General features: G+C 40.0%; 1 protein-coding gene across 1 annotated transcript; it reads right to left on the bottom strand.

The window, feature by feature from the left end:
• Window positions 1–1246: 1246 nt before the first annotated feature.
• Window positions 1247–9923, bottom strand: LOC122310787 (actin-related protein 3). Its single transcript, XM_043124926.1, has 9 exons — window positions 9449–9923; window positions 8747–9206; window positions 6260–6406; window positions 4800–4892; window positions 4494–4613; window positions 3437–3547; window positions 2522–2647; window positions 2269–2367; window positions 1247–1692 (listed from the first exon to the last, which is right to left on the bottom strand). Exons 1-9 carry the CDS (start codon window positions 9496–9498, stop codon window positions 1612–1614), a joined length of 1287 nt encoding a protein of 428 aa, XP_042980860.1. The 5' UTR covers window positions 9499–9923; the 3' UTR covers window positions 1247–1611.
• Window positions 9924–15701: the final 5778 nt, after the last annotated feature.

Genomic DNA, 15701 nt, shown 5'->3' on the forward strand with positions numbered 1-15701 from the left:
TGAAGTCTCCATGAGCCCATCTAGTGAGGAGACAGCTCCCACTAAATGTAGGGTTTTAGGATAGTGATATGGCGAACAAGTCCATCTTTTTGTCTATTATTGGTGTTTTTCAAAGAAATTCACTCGAGTTTAGGAAAACCCAATAAACGAGCAATACAAACAAGATGAATTTAGGTCCAAATAAATGATGTTATCAACTTTTAGATAATGGCCCAGGGTTTATAATGACCATTAAAAGCACCAAAAGAAGTTGTCATGTAGTTATCTATGATATCATAAGGCCCATCTCTCTACTTGCTCGCACACAAGCAACAAAATCCCTTTTTAAAAATTGTTTCTACTTAAGGGTTTTAGGATGGAACAAAGCAAGAAAGTTATTGCTTTCAATCTTGTTTCTGGGTCAATTGAGATATGTGAAAAAGATGTGATATGTTGATAATCGACCCGATATTTTCTTTTTATAAAACTCAGTACTCGGGTATCATAACCGTACTTGGCTTGGGTAGGACCGTGTAGGGTGATGTGGTTTTCGACCTGAGTTTTATTCAGGCTAAAAATGGATACCCAAGTTTCGGATGAAATCCAATTCCGTTAAACAGTCCTATTAACAATTACATAAGCATTTGATAGTTGAGAATTTTGTGAGTCATATGAAATGAGTCTTTGATACTAATTGTAGCAATCATGCAAGGCCATATAAAGTGTTAAACCATTGATTGTCCTAAAAACTCATATTCATAATAAGAGAGGAATTTAGAAAAGCAAAATTCAGAATTCAAATTCAAAATCAAAATCATTCCTATGATATCCTATTGAATCATCAACTGTACTAAAAACTTTAAACAGTTTGAAGATAATGAATTTAACCATTTAAATTGTAAGTCTTTTCAAGGAAAGCAACATAAGGTTAACAAAACGGAATGAGGCGCATCCACACTTTCATGTTGGAAGCATTCTCTTCAATAGACTTTTAGCCTCTAACCTTGTTGAAATTGACAGTAGAAAAGACCCATCCCCATTATTGCCATCGATCTTGATGATGAAAAGAATGATTCCAACATAAAAAGTTAATCCCCACATCCATTGTTTCTCTGCTCTCTACAATATTTTTCATCTTTCTCTTTGTTGCAATTCATTTATTCGCCCGACCTCTAAAGAGAATTTCAAAATTGATTGAAGCCACCAAAGGGCAGCTGGATAGAAATAAAATTATTGATAATTTAAAAAGTGGACAAGGCAATGAGAGTTGAGGGCTGGTAGAGTAATCACTCTTAATAAAAGAATAAAATCTTTATCAGATTCTAATCTATGCTGAACACTGCACTTCAGCTCGGTTACCATTTACCCCAATGACAATGACCATTTCCATTTGGCTGCTGAGATCAGACTGTTGAAACCCTAGTGAAAGAATGGATACAGGAAAAACCCATATATTCTTACAAAAATGATACTAAACACATTTTACATCACCTACACCAACTCAAGAGAGCGTGAATGCCAACAAGATAGGGTCCATGAAGTGAATGAGGTGAATATGGAAGGCGGAAATGACGAGGCATTCCATTGACCATCTCACTCAGGAAATAATGATCATCCAAAATGGTTTTTGTATCAATACATTCCCTTGAAAACAGGATTTGTTCGGCATATACTTGCACCATATTCTTCATACTCTGCTTTTGTATGGCAAGCCTGCACATGGGGCACAACTTCCAGTCATAAATCCAATATTTGGAGAGTCAAGAATATCTCAACTTGGGTAATGTTGATAGAGACCTCAATGAATCAAACATCAAAAGCTACAATGACAGAAATTAACTTCATAAATTTCTTTTGAAAGTTTGTTTGACAACTGGAACTTCACAAATGAGTACAAAATCTTGCCCAACTGAAATGATGTAATGTATTGTTTTTAGCTAACACTAGAGCAATCAAGAATCCAGCTTATTCCTTCAAACTTTAAAAATCCTCTTTAAACCATTCAGCTTTTTAGCTATTGAGTGTCCCCGTGATTGTCTTCTCTGAAACCAATGAAGTGGTTCCCTTGATTCTCAAGAGGCAATATGCAAGATAACGACTCTTCTATAATAAGTAGGTTCAGGGTATAAGCAACACTAAAGTGTGACATCGTAAATACCTCTGACAAACCATACCATGCCTTCTACGGTAAAGTAGAATATGAAACTTGATGATTCAGGTGCAAAAAGAGAACCTATGCAGTAATTGCTGTAATTTATGTCTACTTGTATGAGAGGGCAAACTTCCTACCGCAAAAAATTCAGGTGTCGATGCAAGGACAGAGCCTCCAAACCAAACTGCAAATCTCTGGATGGGATGGCTAACTACATTGACTTCCACTGGTTGTGACTGGAGACCAAAGGGTAGGAGAGAGAGAGAGAGAAAACAAACAAAAAAGGGTCAGCATTTCCATATGGTGATTGGTGAAACACATTCTATATATAACAAAACATATGAACGAAATTGTAAACTATGAAGTCAGTTGTAAATATGAAACTCTTACTTTAACTTCCCCACCAAATCGAGCCTCTGATGCAAGAACCCGAGCATCCACAATCTTCTTCAGATCCCGCTGCAACCTCCTGTGGAAGTCCTTAAACATTGTTGATCCCCCAGATAAAACTATATTCTGAGAAGAACGGGAAAACCAAGAAAGGAAAAAATAAAATCAGAGTCGTACGAGAAACAATTGGATATGAACGAGGCAGAATGTGAGAAAAATTCATATATACAAGGCATACAGCAATAACTTTATTTCCTTGTTGGTAAGTAACAATAACCTTTCATTAATGCAAACTATGAAAACAAAAAACAAGGAATTTGAAAAAATTAGAACCTTGGAACTATAAGCAAGTCAAATAACCATATAATATATCACAAGAGAACTATCCATGCTAAAGTTTGGTAATCAAACCCCTAGGGGTTGGCTCAAGAGGTAAAGACCCTAGTCTTGGTGGTATGCTCTCTCTAGGTCTGAGGTTCAAATCTTCTCGAGTGCAAACAATTTCTAGGGTCATTGGACTGGGGAAACTTTCCCATTAATTACCCAAGATGTACTTGTGGAAAACTCCTTGCCGAGGGCCTGTGCACCCCCGGGATTAGTCAGGACTTTGTTTTCGGACACCCAGTGCCAATAAAAAAAAAAAGTTTGGAAATCAAAACAATCATGATTTTTGAGTTAAGAACTGTTGGATCATGGATGCCCACAATAAATTATAGAGTATAAGAGTCTATCAAACACAACTGAAGGATAAAGGAGCAACTATACAAGCCCCCCTTAATACTTTTTTCTTTTCATAAGTACAAGCAATCATCACTAGGTTTCAGCCCTCCAACATAGCCACTCACAGTATTCCATCGGAATATAATAAATCTAATAACAAAGTTTGCATAAGTTTCTTGGGCATTTGTAGTTCACCTTATACAAAGCTCTTCTTGTGTCAATTGGTGCAGACTGAATACACTTGTCGATTACCTCTGGTAAAGGGGTGTTAAACTTGCTGCTATAAATCTCAGGACTAAAGAAAACCTGTAAACATGTCAAACAAATTACAGAAAACAGTTTCAGCAGTATGCAGTTGGTAAAAAGACATTCAAAAGTGACAAAGTTATGATTGCAACCAGCTGTTTATTATTTCCAACCTCTTTCAGAAATGCTTTGCAATTTTATTATTCTTGAACACTACATAATCTTTTCAATTGTATCACTGACATTAAAGATTATGAGAGCCTGCAAATACAGTGACCAAACCAAAAACATGAACTTTTTGGGAATTTACATCAAATTCCTCATCTTTTGGGTCCAAAAGTAACTGTAATTGTTTGAGAAAATAATCTAATCTGTTGGAACAAATTTTTCCTTGTCAAGATTCTGGTATGGGTATATCCTTAGATTGAAATATATAATTATTTCCCAACAAACTTATCAAAACAAAAAAGATCTATTAGACTTTTTATAGGTATGAAATAATAAATAAAAAAGATCTCCCAACAATTAATACCAGCTAATCCGATGTCCACCCCGCCTCATAGTTTGCTGGAATGGTATTTCCTACCAATCAATTTAAGAATCAAAAGACTGAAAAAGTAAAAATTCCAACACAGTTCATGTGGAATATCAATTTAAGACGACCAGGAATTGAAAAAAAAAAATTATTGGGAAGGCTACAACAAAAACTCAATTGAACATCTAAGCAAAGAACTGACATGTTCTGCTTGACTGCATCAAGTGACAGACACAGATATTTGTATTTATATAAGGGAAGAGTTAGAGACAGGCAGCTAAAAGAGCAACCAAACCCTATAATTATAACAGGTCTCCATTACCAGCTCCTACTGACATAATTGCAACTTACACCACATTAGCTTAAGTTCTAAGACAGTTGCTCATTAAATCTGGAAAACCACCTGCTGTTCATTCAATAGAATGAACTAAGGTAGGATGGAGAAGATGGTCAAAGATAGATAGATCAAACCTCAGGGCCAAGAAACCGTTCATAGCCAATATCACAAGAGTATGGTGCCCCTGTCTTTGGTTTAATACCTCTCCATTGCTTAATATACTTTGCTGGCTCTTTATCATGTTTATTGAACTCCTGAAAACGTTGGAGAAATGAGAGTTGTCATCAAGTAATTTCTAGATGAAATTCAGATTGACAAATTTCTAGTGGAGAAAGTAATATGAAGAGCTGGAAACTTGCAATATAATGCCCAGGACAAAGTGTTTATATACATTTGTAGCAAAATTTGTTGGACTAAAATTGCTATAAAAGCAAGTGCACCTTGACGATATCAGAACAAGTGTAGCAATATGTTTCCTTTACTTTCCGAGCAACTTCAAATGAGTCTTCAGGGGGCACATTCTCTCCTCTTTCCTACATGAAACAATACCAAAATGCAAGAGTCCACAAGAAGCCATTAAAGGGATTCAAACTTTCCAGTTATAAAATATTGATGCAGACAAAACTGTTCGAATCCAACAATGAAAAGGGTGGGACAATGAGGCATAGGATGGGACCAAAAATTTCTCTCATATATCACTGCAAGGACATGTTACATTTATGACAGTAAAAAAATTCAATCAGTCTACTATTGAGTTTTTCTCTAATGAAGAACTTAAAATTGGAAAGATTAAAACATTCCAGGAGCTACATTTCAAGAGTGCCCAATACTGTAGGCACCAAACAACGAGCTTTTATTATTTTTATTTTTTTGATAAGTACACATTTTATTCAACAAATGCAACAGGCAAAGCCCATGTAAACACAAAGTATACAAAAGAAACACCTAAATACATTCAACTACTAAAGCAACGAGGACAGAAACACATGAACTGCCCCACCATTAAGAACAGTAGCTGAAAACCAACTAAACAAGGAAACATAAAAAAAATTCCACAGTTCTTCTACAGTACGTTCCCTAGTATTAAAACACGTCTCATTCCTTTCCAACAAAATGCACCACATGATACACAAAGGAATCATCTTCCACCCAGCTGCCACTTGAGAGCAAGAATGAAGTCTAGGCCAATATGCAAGTAATTCCATCACCAATTTTGGCATAACCCAGGACAGTCCAGATCTTCTAAACACCCCATCCCATAACCCTTTAGCCACATCACAGTGTATAAGTAAATGATCCACTGATTCTCCAGCTATCTTACACATGAAGCACCACTCCATAACTATCATTTCACGCTTTCTCAAGTAATCAATAGTCTGAATGTTCCCAATTACTGCTGTCCAAACAAAAAAAGCAACCCTTGATGGAACACAAGCCTCTATTATTAAATTGGTATTGCTAATTAAATTAACACTACAAACTAAATTATGTCAAAAATTTCTATTCTTCATCATAGGTCCAAGGGTCTTCAATTCCATCACCTAAATCCTGCTCATTATGACATAAGAATTTGCCAACAGATTTTATTATTGGCAATGGGTGTCCGAGACAAAGTCCCAACTAATCCAAGGAGTGCACAGGCCCTTAGGAAACATTGACCCGACAAATCATGGGGGTGCACGGACCCTTAGCAAGGAGTTTCCCGCAAATGCACCTCAGGTAATTCAAGGGAAAATTCCCCTAGTGACCGGTCCGATGGCCAAAAATGTGAGAATTTTCCAATAGAATTGTAATTAATAAAGGATGCGATATAATGTATATATTTGACAACAATGATCTTCCAAACATAGCCAGCACAACCAACTTACAGTTTGTACAATGAGATTCAAGGAGAGCATACCCGCATAAGCTGCTGGACAAAAAGAGTAACATCCTTCCCGGCAATAGGAATTGACTTAATGCTGCTCCCAATTACATAACCATCTGCAACAGGTACAACATGAGTGGCCCCATCTCCAACATCTACTACCACCCCTGTCATCTCACACTAAGAAGAACTGTAGGTCAATCTAAATGGAAGAAAAAAAATAAAAAAAATACAAAGATGACAGTAGAAATATGCACAGGCTCATAGATCTAGATGAATGGACGGATGGACAGATATAGGTTTCGACAACCACAACAACATAAGTAGTAACCACCACAACAACATAAGCAGAAACCAAAAATAATAACCAACAGCAGCAAAGCAAAAGCCAAACAACATCTGACGAGATTCCTGGCAATGCACCATTTTTGGCAGATCAGTAAATTTATTCTGACCATTTATAGAAAGAGTTGCAAGCCTAATTACGTGAATTGATAAATTCTTCTTACTTAACAAAAAAAAAAAAAAAAAAAGAATGAGGCACAAATAAGCATGGAAAAAAGTGTTCCAGCAATTGGTTTGAAGCTGTACATAATATTAAAATTCTACATTGTTAAACTAATTTATGGCAAGAGCTTTATCAGAAATTTTAAGACGAGCTTTTTTGTGCTAGTACCCCTTGCCTTATATCTAAGAACAGAAATGATAAATTTTTATTTTATTTTTCTTTTTATGTCGGGGAACCTCTCCAAGGCAAGGCCCATTCGGACCCACCCTTTCAGAGTAAACCCTGGTCCCATGCACCGCACTCTTGGAAGTTTCCCTACATGGAATTGGTTAAATTGCTCGCTTTTCACCAGGGAGTGTGACCCCAAATGATTGTTTGCACCCATGAGGTGCTGAACCTTGGACCTTGAAGGGAGTGAGACCTCAAGACCAAGACCTTCACAACTTGGGCAAACCCCTTGGGGTTAGAAATGATAAATTTGAGAGCCATGCCCCTCTCTATGAAACCTCACCATTGCCTCCTCCCCCCCCCCCCCCCCCCTTATTATCATCCAGAAAATTATCCCACAAATCGTCACTCCTAGACAGGTGTCACCTCTTGTATACCATCTTGTGTACTTGAGCTACGCCTATTATTTTTAATACAATCGTTTACTTATCAAAATATATATATATATATATCTCACAAATGAAAGTAGTTAAAATTTCAGGTTGGGGGATACCCACAGGCATAAACATACTAGAATCTTCATTCCTATCGCATGTAATGTAATGTGAAGCAAGGTGACTTAACCTGTATGAGTAATTAACTTGTTAAAGTGGGGTTTGAGCTAGCCGTGTGAGTCTATGAATGATTTACAAATGTTTGTGCGCACCTATATTGTTGGTGGGAGGAAGGGACGTGAGTAGCTGTACCATACGGGTTTGCTTTTGTTTTAAGACCTCCACCTCCTCCATGTAAGTTTTCTTAAGTAAAAACAGAGTTATTATAAAAATTGCATATGTTTTTAGCTAAGAGTAGTAAGTGGGGTTTGCCACTGCCATTTCTCAACACTATGAGGCCTCCAGTGATTTCTCAGTCAAATTTTATGGTTACCAGTAGTCACTTGAATGAGCAATACCAGAATTGCAGATTGAATTCAAGAAGCCAACTGCTCGAATTAAATTTGAACTAAAACTTGCACCATCTGATAGGAACCGAGACAATAACAAGGTAGAAATTTTCCACTTAGGGTAGTAGAACACCACAAACTCTACTTGGGGATGGAGAAGACCACAATTTTCACAAGAAAATTCTCAACATTTTTATTAACATGTGGCCTTTAAATAGGTTACACAATAACCACCCAAATTCAAATACTAAACTACTTAAAACTGACTATATAACTAGCCAATTTCAAATATTAAAACTATTTTAATATTGGTGTTACTTGTGCAAGAAAGATGGGGAGTCGGTTGATCATTTGTTTATGCATTGTGAGGTGGCAAAGACTATTTAGGATGAGATTTTCAGCAGGTCAGGTGTAGCTTGGGTGATGCCCAAGAGAATGGTGGATCTATTGGCTTGGTGGGAAGGATATATGGGCAGCCAACATATTGCTGATATTTGGAAATGATTCCTCTATATTTAATGTGGTGTTTATGGCTAGAAAGGAATGGATGCAGTTTTGATGACAGAGAACGTTCGTTGGGAGAATTTAGAGAGTTTTTCTTTCTAACTCTTTGCTTTTGGGTGATAACTCTTGTAATGAATAGGGATATTTTAAATGCTTATTTTTTAGACTTTGCTAGTTCATAGTTCATAGCTTGTATTTAGGTGTTTCCATTTGTATACTTCCTGTATAGTTGAGTTATGCCTAAATACTTCCATTAACAAAATCTCTTACTACTTACAAAAAAAATATTAAAACTACTCAAACCAATCCGAACACCATCTGAAATAAATTATAAGCAGCGAATGTCGTGATTCTAAATCCGCGAAATAAAATAAGAAACTTGAACATCAAAACCAACCTTAGATGTTGTGTAACCGGCCGCAAGAGCAAGGACGGAATTCACCGCTATATAAAGCCCAGGAACATTGAACGTTTCGAACATAATTTCCCCGGTATACTCGCGACTCTCCGGTGCAGTAAGCGGACTCTCTGTCAAGAGAAAGTAATGATCCTCTGGATCACACCGCAAATAGTTAAATATACACTGCTGCCAAAATCGCTCCATTGCATCCCAGTTGTCCACCTGACCATTCCGAATCGGATAGCTGAGATTGTAAGTACTACTAGATCGGGATCTCGCAAGCGCCTCATCCCCGATAAAGAAGTCGAGATCGGCCATTACGCCCGCACTGTGCTGCGCCTGCCAATTGGCTTTTGAAGAGGTTCGTGATTGGTTCAAAAACGATTCGTTTATGGCAACTACTGTCGGAGCGATGAAGCACGGTTCAACATTACCGGCGAACCCCATCTTAGTATAGCTGTAAAAAAAAAAAAATCAAAATCAAAATAGACACAGAACTTATTGAAAACCAAATTGATGAATAATTTTGTCAAATTGCTGGAGTCCTCGTGGGTTGTAAGAATCCGATTGATATAAACCCACATGAATATAGGTAAAATTAAGCAAATCCAATTCAGGAATTTCGTCAAACAGTTTTTGCGCCTACATATACTACATAGAAAAATACACCACTAACTATGGAGACGTATAAAAGTGTACCCGGTGCCGTTGTCGATTACTACAGCGGGACGGGAAGTAGCTGGGTCCATGAGGATAAGAGAGAAGGAGATGTCTGCGTTGAAGGCGGACCTGTGGCTAAGATCCGAGAGACTGTTTAGGGCAGAGGATCATGGTAGAGAAGGGCAGTTTGTGGAGCGCGAGGAAGAAGGAGGAGCAGGTGTTAGTGATGGCGATGCAGACTTAGATCGTAAGCGAAAGCAGCCACTCAACGTACAGGAGTTGGTGATTGAACCACCCATTTCAACAAAAAAGAGGAGCATATAAGGCGAGTGGAGCTAGTCTTATCAACTTCGTCGACATGGTTGTGCGTGTGAGTGTGTGCGCGCTCGTTTCTTCGATACTTTTCTTGGCAATGAAACAACAGACCCACCGATCTCTGATGATTCTGATGCCTCCCTCTCTGGTTGGGTTTGTTTTGTTTCTTTTGCTGGTGCAATTAGTCATTACGCTCAAAAAAACACATAAATATACAGTGCGATTTGTCCTTATAGTTTTAGGGTATGACGGGGTCTTTGGACCGTGAGATTTGGGAACCTGAAAAAGGTGGTAACGGTTAGATGTCAGCCCTAGATAGACCCTTTGGGCCCCACAATATGTCCGAAATCAAGCGGCTGCAAAATCATGGGAGACGTTGACGATGAGTGGGGTCGTGTTTTCAGAGAATACGAGAGAGAGAGAGAGAGAGAGAGAGAGAGAGAGAGTTCGTACTGCCGACCCGAGAGAGAGAAACAAATTCATTAGGAAAAGAGTGCTGCTAGCGGCAAAATTCAGATTTTAAATTTTTAAATTTTTTTTTCATATTTTTAAAAATATAAAAAAAATATCAACGTATTACTAATAGTCATTTTCTAAAATAATTAGTAAAATAAATTTAAAAAAATTAAATACATAAATAGTGCAAATAAAGAGATAAAATAAAGAGAATGTAACATTATTCAAAAAGCAAAACAGGAAAACAAAAATAAAAAACAAAAAACATAGAGAGATGATGATTATTTATTCAAAAACTTTTCTCAACCAACACACCACACACCGAACTTGGTTCCTTTCCCTACGTCACGGTTTATTGATTCTCTTTTCTCAAACTTCTTCCACTTCTCCCGCTTCTCCCACTTTTCCATATTCTTTTTCTCTTCTCCATCACCCTGAAACTATGATCACCCCACCACTTCTCCCAACTCTTCTCCCTTTCTCCATCACCCCAGAACTACCCTCACCCTAGCTAGCGACACCCCTCACCGTAGCCAAAAAGCAAATCTTGCCACAAGTGTCATCCTCTCTTCCAGCTTCATGTTGAGATTCTCAACATTGTTTTTTGCTGTATTGATTATGAAGATATGGGCTAGCATGTTCATCCAAGATGTAGAGATTATAGCCTTAACATCTATGGTCTTGCCCATTATCCTTCTGAGAGGAACAACTTGACCTAAACTGGGAGCCAACATCAATCCCAGCTGCTTCTATCTTGTCGAAATGCTAGTTGTAGTGTGGTTGAGCTTTTACTCCGGGTATGATTTCAGAGGACTTTGGCTTGGCCTTTTAGCCGCGCAAGGCTCATGCTTTGTGACCATGTTGTTCGTTTTGGCTCAAATCGATTGGGATTGCCAAGCCTAGAGAGCCAAAGGGTTGACTAGAGCCGTCACCATTGACATTGATGATAATCACGAAGACGACAATAAGTTAAAGGATAAAAGTCAGGATTTTAGCTGTTCATTGGATAATGTAGAGAGTAGCCATAGTTCACACCCAATTCTTGAAACATCTGCATTAGAGCGTACACATTAATCATTCAAACAAACTACAAATTTACACATCACAAGGCATTTTTTGTAGAATATTTGTAGATGCTCAGTGTTCCACAGGTGTTGTAGCTCGTTCTTCTGGGAGTCTCGAGGCCAATAGACTCATGAGTAGTTGCTGGTGACAGCCACGTAAGAGCCTTCCCATTGCGGCCCCAATTTTCCTTCTTCTCTAGAGGTGGTTCCTGTTTGATTCAGCACAAAATTCCCGACTTTGAATGACCTCTGGCATACCCTCTTATTGAAGTAGCACTCTACTCTCTTTTTATAAGCTGCCATTGTCAATTTTGCCTCTTCCCAGATTTCTTCTACTAGGTCAAGCTATTCTTCGAGCTTCTGGTCATTAGAGCATTGTTCGTAGTGCTGCAGCCTGTAGGTAGGGATTTCCACCTCAACTGGCGGCATTGCTTCATGGCCGTAAGGGAGGGTAAATAGTGTCTCTCCCATCAGTGTCCTTACTATCACCCAGTACGCCCATAGGACTGCAGGGAGTTCCTCTGCCCATACCCCTTTTTTGTCATTGAGTTTCTTCTTCAATACTCTCAGCAGGATTTTGTTAATCACCTCTACTTGATCGTTGGACTGGGGGTGCTTCGGGGAAGAGTATCGAAACTCGATTCCTAGGTCTTGGCACCAGTCTCGGTAGTGATTAGAGTCAAACTACTTCCCATTGTTTGAAATGATGTTGCAGGGGACGCCAAACCTACAGAGGACGTTCTTCCATAGGAAACGGGTGATGCAACTTGCCGTAATTGTTGCTAGTGCTTCGACCTTCACCCACTTGGTGAAGTAGTCTACCACGATCACTACAAACTTTACACTGTCCTTGCTCGAGGGATTGGGGCCTACTGGGTCGACCCCCCACTGGGCAAAGGACTCGGGCGAGGAGATTAATGTCAGCTTTTACAGTGGGTGATGGAGCATCCTGGAGTTCTCCTGGCACTTTTTGCATCTCCACACATATTCTTCGGCGTCCTTCAGGGTTTGCAACCAGTAGTATGCTGCCCGCATTGCTTTGCCTACCAGTACCCTATCTCTGGAATGGTCATCGCAGATTCTCTTGTGTATTTCTGCCAGCACATGTTGGGCATGCTCGTTTGAAATGCACCTCATGAGGGGGGTGCTGTAAGCCTATATCCCCTTCGGTATAAGACGCCGTCAACTATGGTGTACCTTGCCGCTTGGTACCTAACCTTCCTTGCGCTTTGCCTGTTGTCAGGCACTTTGTTGGTGTTCAAATACTTGAGGATGTCTGTAGCCCACTTTAGTGCTCCTAGCCTGATTTCCAGTATCTCGATCCTTACGGGTGGTACTTTAGCAGTCATGAGAACGACTAATTTTGGAATTAAGGTACCTTCTTGTCCAAATGCTGTTTTCGTTAGCTTGTCCACCTTGTGATTTTCAGCCCTTTGGATTTGTCGTATCTGAAAATATTTGAAGTGAGCACACTCAGTCTTTACCAGGGCTAGGTACTTCTTCAATTTCTCACTTTTCGCCTCAAACTCTCCCCGTACTTGGGAATTGGCTTGAACTTCCACCTCCTTAGCGCCCAAAGACTTGGTGACTGTCAGGCCAAAGAATAACGCCTCATACTCTGCTTTGTTGTTTGTAATCTTGAACGCCAGCTTAACGGCGTAGTCGTTTTCTTTGCTTTTAACCATAATAATATGTACTCTCACTCCCCTTCTAGCCTGGCAAGATGAGCAATTGATAAAGACTTGTCAGGGCTTCATGGGTTGTGCATGTTCAACTTCTTCAGGAAAACTTGTGAACTCCGTGACAAAATCTGCTAGTAATTTTCCCTTTGTGAAGGTGCGTGAGGTGTATTCGATGTCGAATTTGCTTAGTTTCATAACCCAGTTGGTGAGGAGGCTTGAGGCATCTAGTCGTTGTAGGAGCTTTTTCATGGGGGCCTTAGTGAGGACTTTGACTTGGTGGGCCTAGAAACAGGGTCGGAGTTTCCGAGTGGTCACCACCAAAACGAAGACGAGTTACTCAATGTGGGGGTATTTGGCCTCTGCCCCTATAAGCTCGCCTAATGTAGTATACCGACTGCTAAACCCTGCCATCATCTTGTACCAGGGTCGAGGAAGCTGCTTGCGGGGAGACAGACATGTATAAGGTTAAGACCTCCTTGCATCGGGGTTGGCTAAGCAAATGAGGGCTGGTTAGGTATTTTTTAAGGGTGGCAAACGCCTCGTTACACTTCTCATCCCAGTCCTAGGCCTTCCTCAACACCTTGAAGAAAGGAAGACACTTGTCAGTTGACCTTGACACGAAGCAGTTGAGGGCTGCCACCTAGCCTGCTAGCTTTTGTAAGTTGTTTATGCTCCACAAAGAAGGCATATCGAAGATGGCCTCCACTTTCTCAAGGTTGGCTTCGATTCCTCGTTTCGACACCATGAAACATAGGAACTTCCTGGAGCCCACACCGAATGTGTACTTTGTTGGGTTCAGCTTCATCTTGTACTGTCTCAATACCACAAAGGCCTCTAGCAGATCGTCTAGGTGCTGTACAGGGTTTCCGCTCTTGACTAGCAAGTCTTCCATGTAGTCCTCCATATTTCTCCTGATTTGATCCTTGAACATATGATTGACTAACCGCTAGTAGGTGGCCCCTGATTCTTCAAGTTGAATGACATGGCTGAATAACAGTACAACCCCCGGTCTATGATGAACGACGTATTCTCTTTATCATCCGGGTTGATATGGATCTGATTGTACTAGGAGTAGGCATCCATGAAGCTTAACATGCGGTGGCTTGCTGTCAAGTCCACAATGAAGTCGATGCGAGGAAGCGGAAAGCTATCCTTCGGGCAGGACTTGTTCAGGTCAGTGAAGTTCATGCACATTCTCCACTTGCCATTTGGTTTCTTTACAAGCACTACATTGGACAGCCAGTCCGGGTAGTGCAGATGAAACCTACCATGAGTAACAAGTCGACCTTTGCGGCAATGGCAATGTTCTTCTTTGCGTTGAAGCTCTTAGGCCTCTACCTTACTCCCTTGGCTTTAGGATCCACTTTCAGATGATGCTGCATGATTGTTGGGTTGATTCCCGACATGTTTTCATGACTCTAGGCAAAGAAGTCATGATGTTCCATGAGGAGCTGCTGTAGGGTGTCCCTCGTTTCGATGGTCATCCCAATGCCGATCCTAGCGGTGACTTCTGGTTGGTTTGGGTCCAACAGGACTATCTCCAGTATCTGATTTGGCTCCACCTTCTTGAGTGTGTACTAGTCTCGTATTTCGCCATCGGCGGGGATGCACTCCAGTGCAGGTGGGAGGATGGTTGGCATCTCCTTCTTTGTTTTTGTGGTGTTGGCTCCCCTCTAGTGTCTTTTAGTTCATCGGTCGGGCCGTTGCGCATCTCCCTCTTTGTTCCTTCTAATTGTATTGTTTCCGTGGTCTCTATTTCCATATTTATCTATAGTCTTGCTTTGTTGTGCTCCCAATTTGTCTGAGAATGGGTTCTTACAAGCATACAAAGGACATGTGATTTTTTTTTTTTTTTAAAGATTCCATATATGACACTACTGTTGACGTCGTATTTTGTACAATTTTAAGTCAAGCCCTCAGCAACTCGGGTCTTCGATATTGGGTTTGCAAATACAAAGAAAAACTTCAGAGTTTGGCGTTTGTAGTGGTAGCCGGGGGAGCCTTGAATGTCTAAGTTAGTAATGCTTCAGGCAAAGGAGTAGGTGAGATGTAGTAGTGAGAAGAGTTTAGAAAGTCTAACCCCTATTTCGATTTTTGGGAGTCGTTTTTATACTTGCGTTTGAGGTCAGAGACCCATGCCCTGTCGCCGGGGTGGTGTGTTCCCCATTGCTTCTTTGGCCATGCCCATTTAATATAGTGTGACCCTTTGGAGAGGCATTTAATACGGTGCGATCTCTATCCCATCTAAATATTGGGGGTGTGATGCGTCGGGTTGCTCCATCCTTGTCGCTTGTTGTTAGAGGGTCTGGATTCTTTTGTTCTATTCTGGTTGCTTGCCAAGCTTACTTCTTTGGGGTCGGGTGGCCTAGCGGGGACCCAAACATCCTTTATTTCCTCCATTCCGGATTCGAAGAGCCTTGCTGGGATGGGTTTTACCTAGCTTGCCTGGGCATCCCTTGTCTAGGCCTATATTCTTGGACTTTAGGCCTTTGGAAAAAATCTTTCTAATAATTAGTTTGAAAATATTGTAATGATGAATTTGAAAATATTTATGTTTTAATACTATTTAAAAAGAAAATGAGATAGAATGAGAACAAAACTATTTCCAAACATTCCAATTGCCTAGTTTCTGGGCTTCCCCTTCCCTTTGTTTTGCTATTGCCATTCAAAAGTTAAATAATGTAGTGAGTTTTGTTCTTGTGCAGGACATGCTCCACGGCTCTTTGAGGATAACAGGATCATGACGATCAGTGGAAATTGGAAGATACAGAGAAG

Source organism: Carya illinoinensis, chromosome 5 (assembly GCF_018687715.1).
Source record: "Carya illinoinensis cultivar Pawnee chromosome 5, C.illinoinensisPawnee_v1, whole genome shotgun sequence".
NCBI classification, from domain to species: domain Eukaryota; kingdom Viridiplantae; phylum Streptophyta; class Magnoliopsida; order Fagales; family Juglandaceae; genus Carya; species Carya illinoinensis.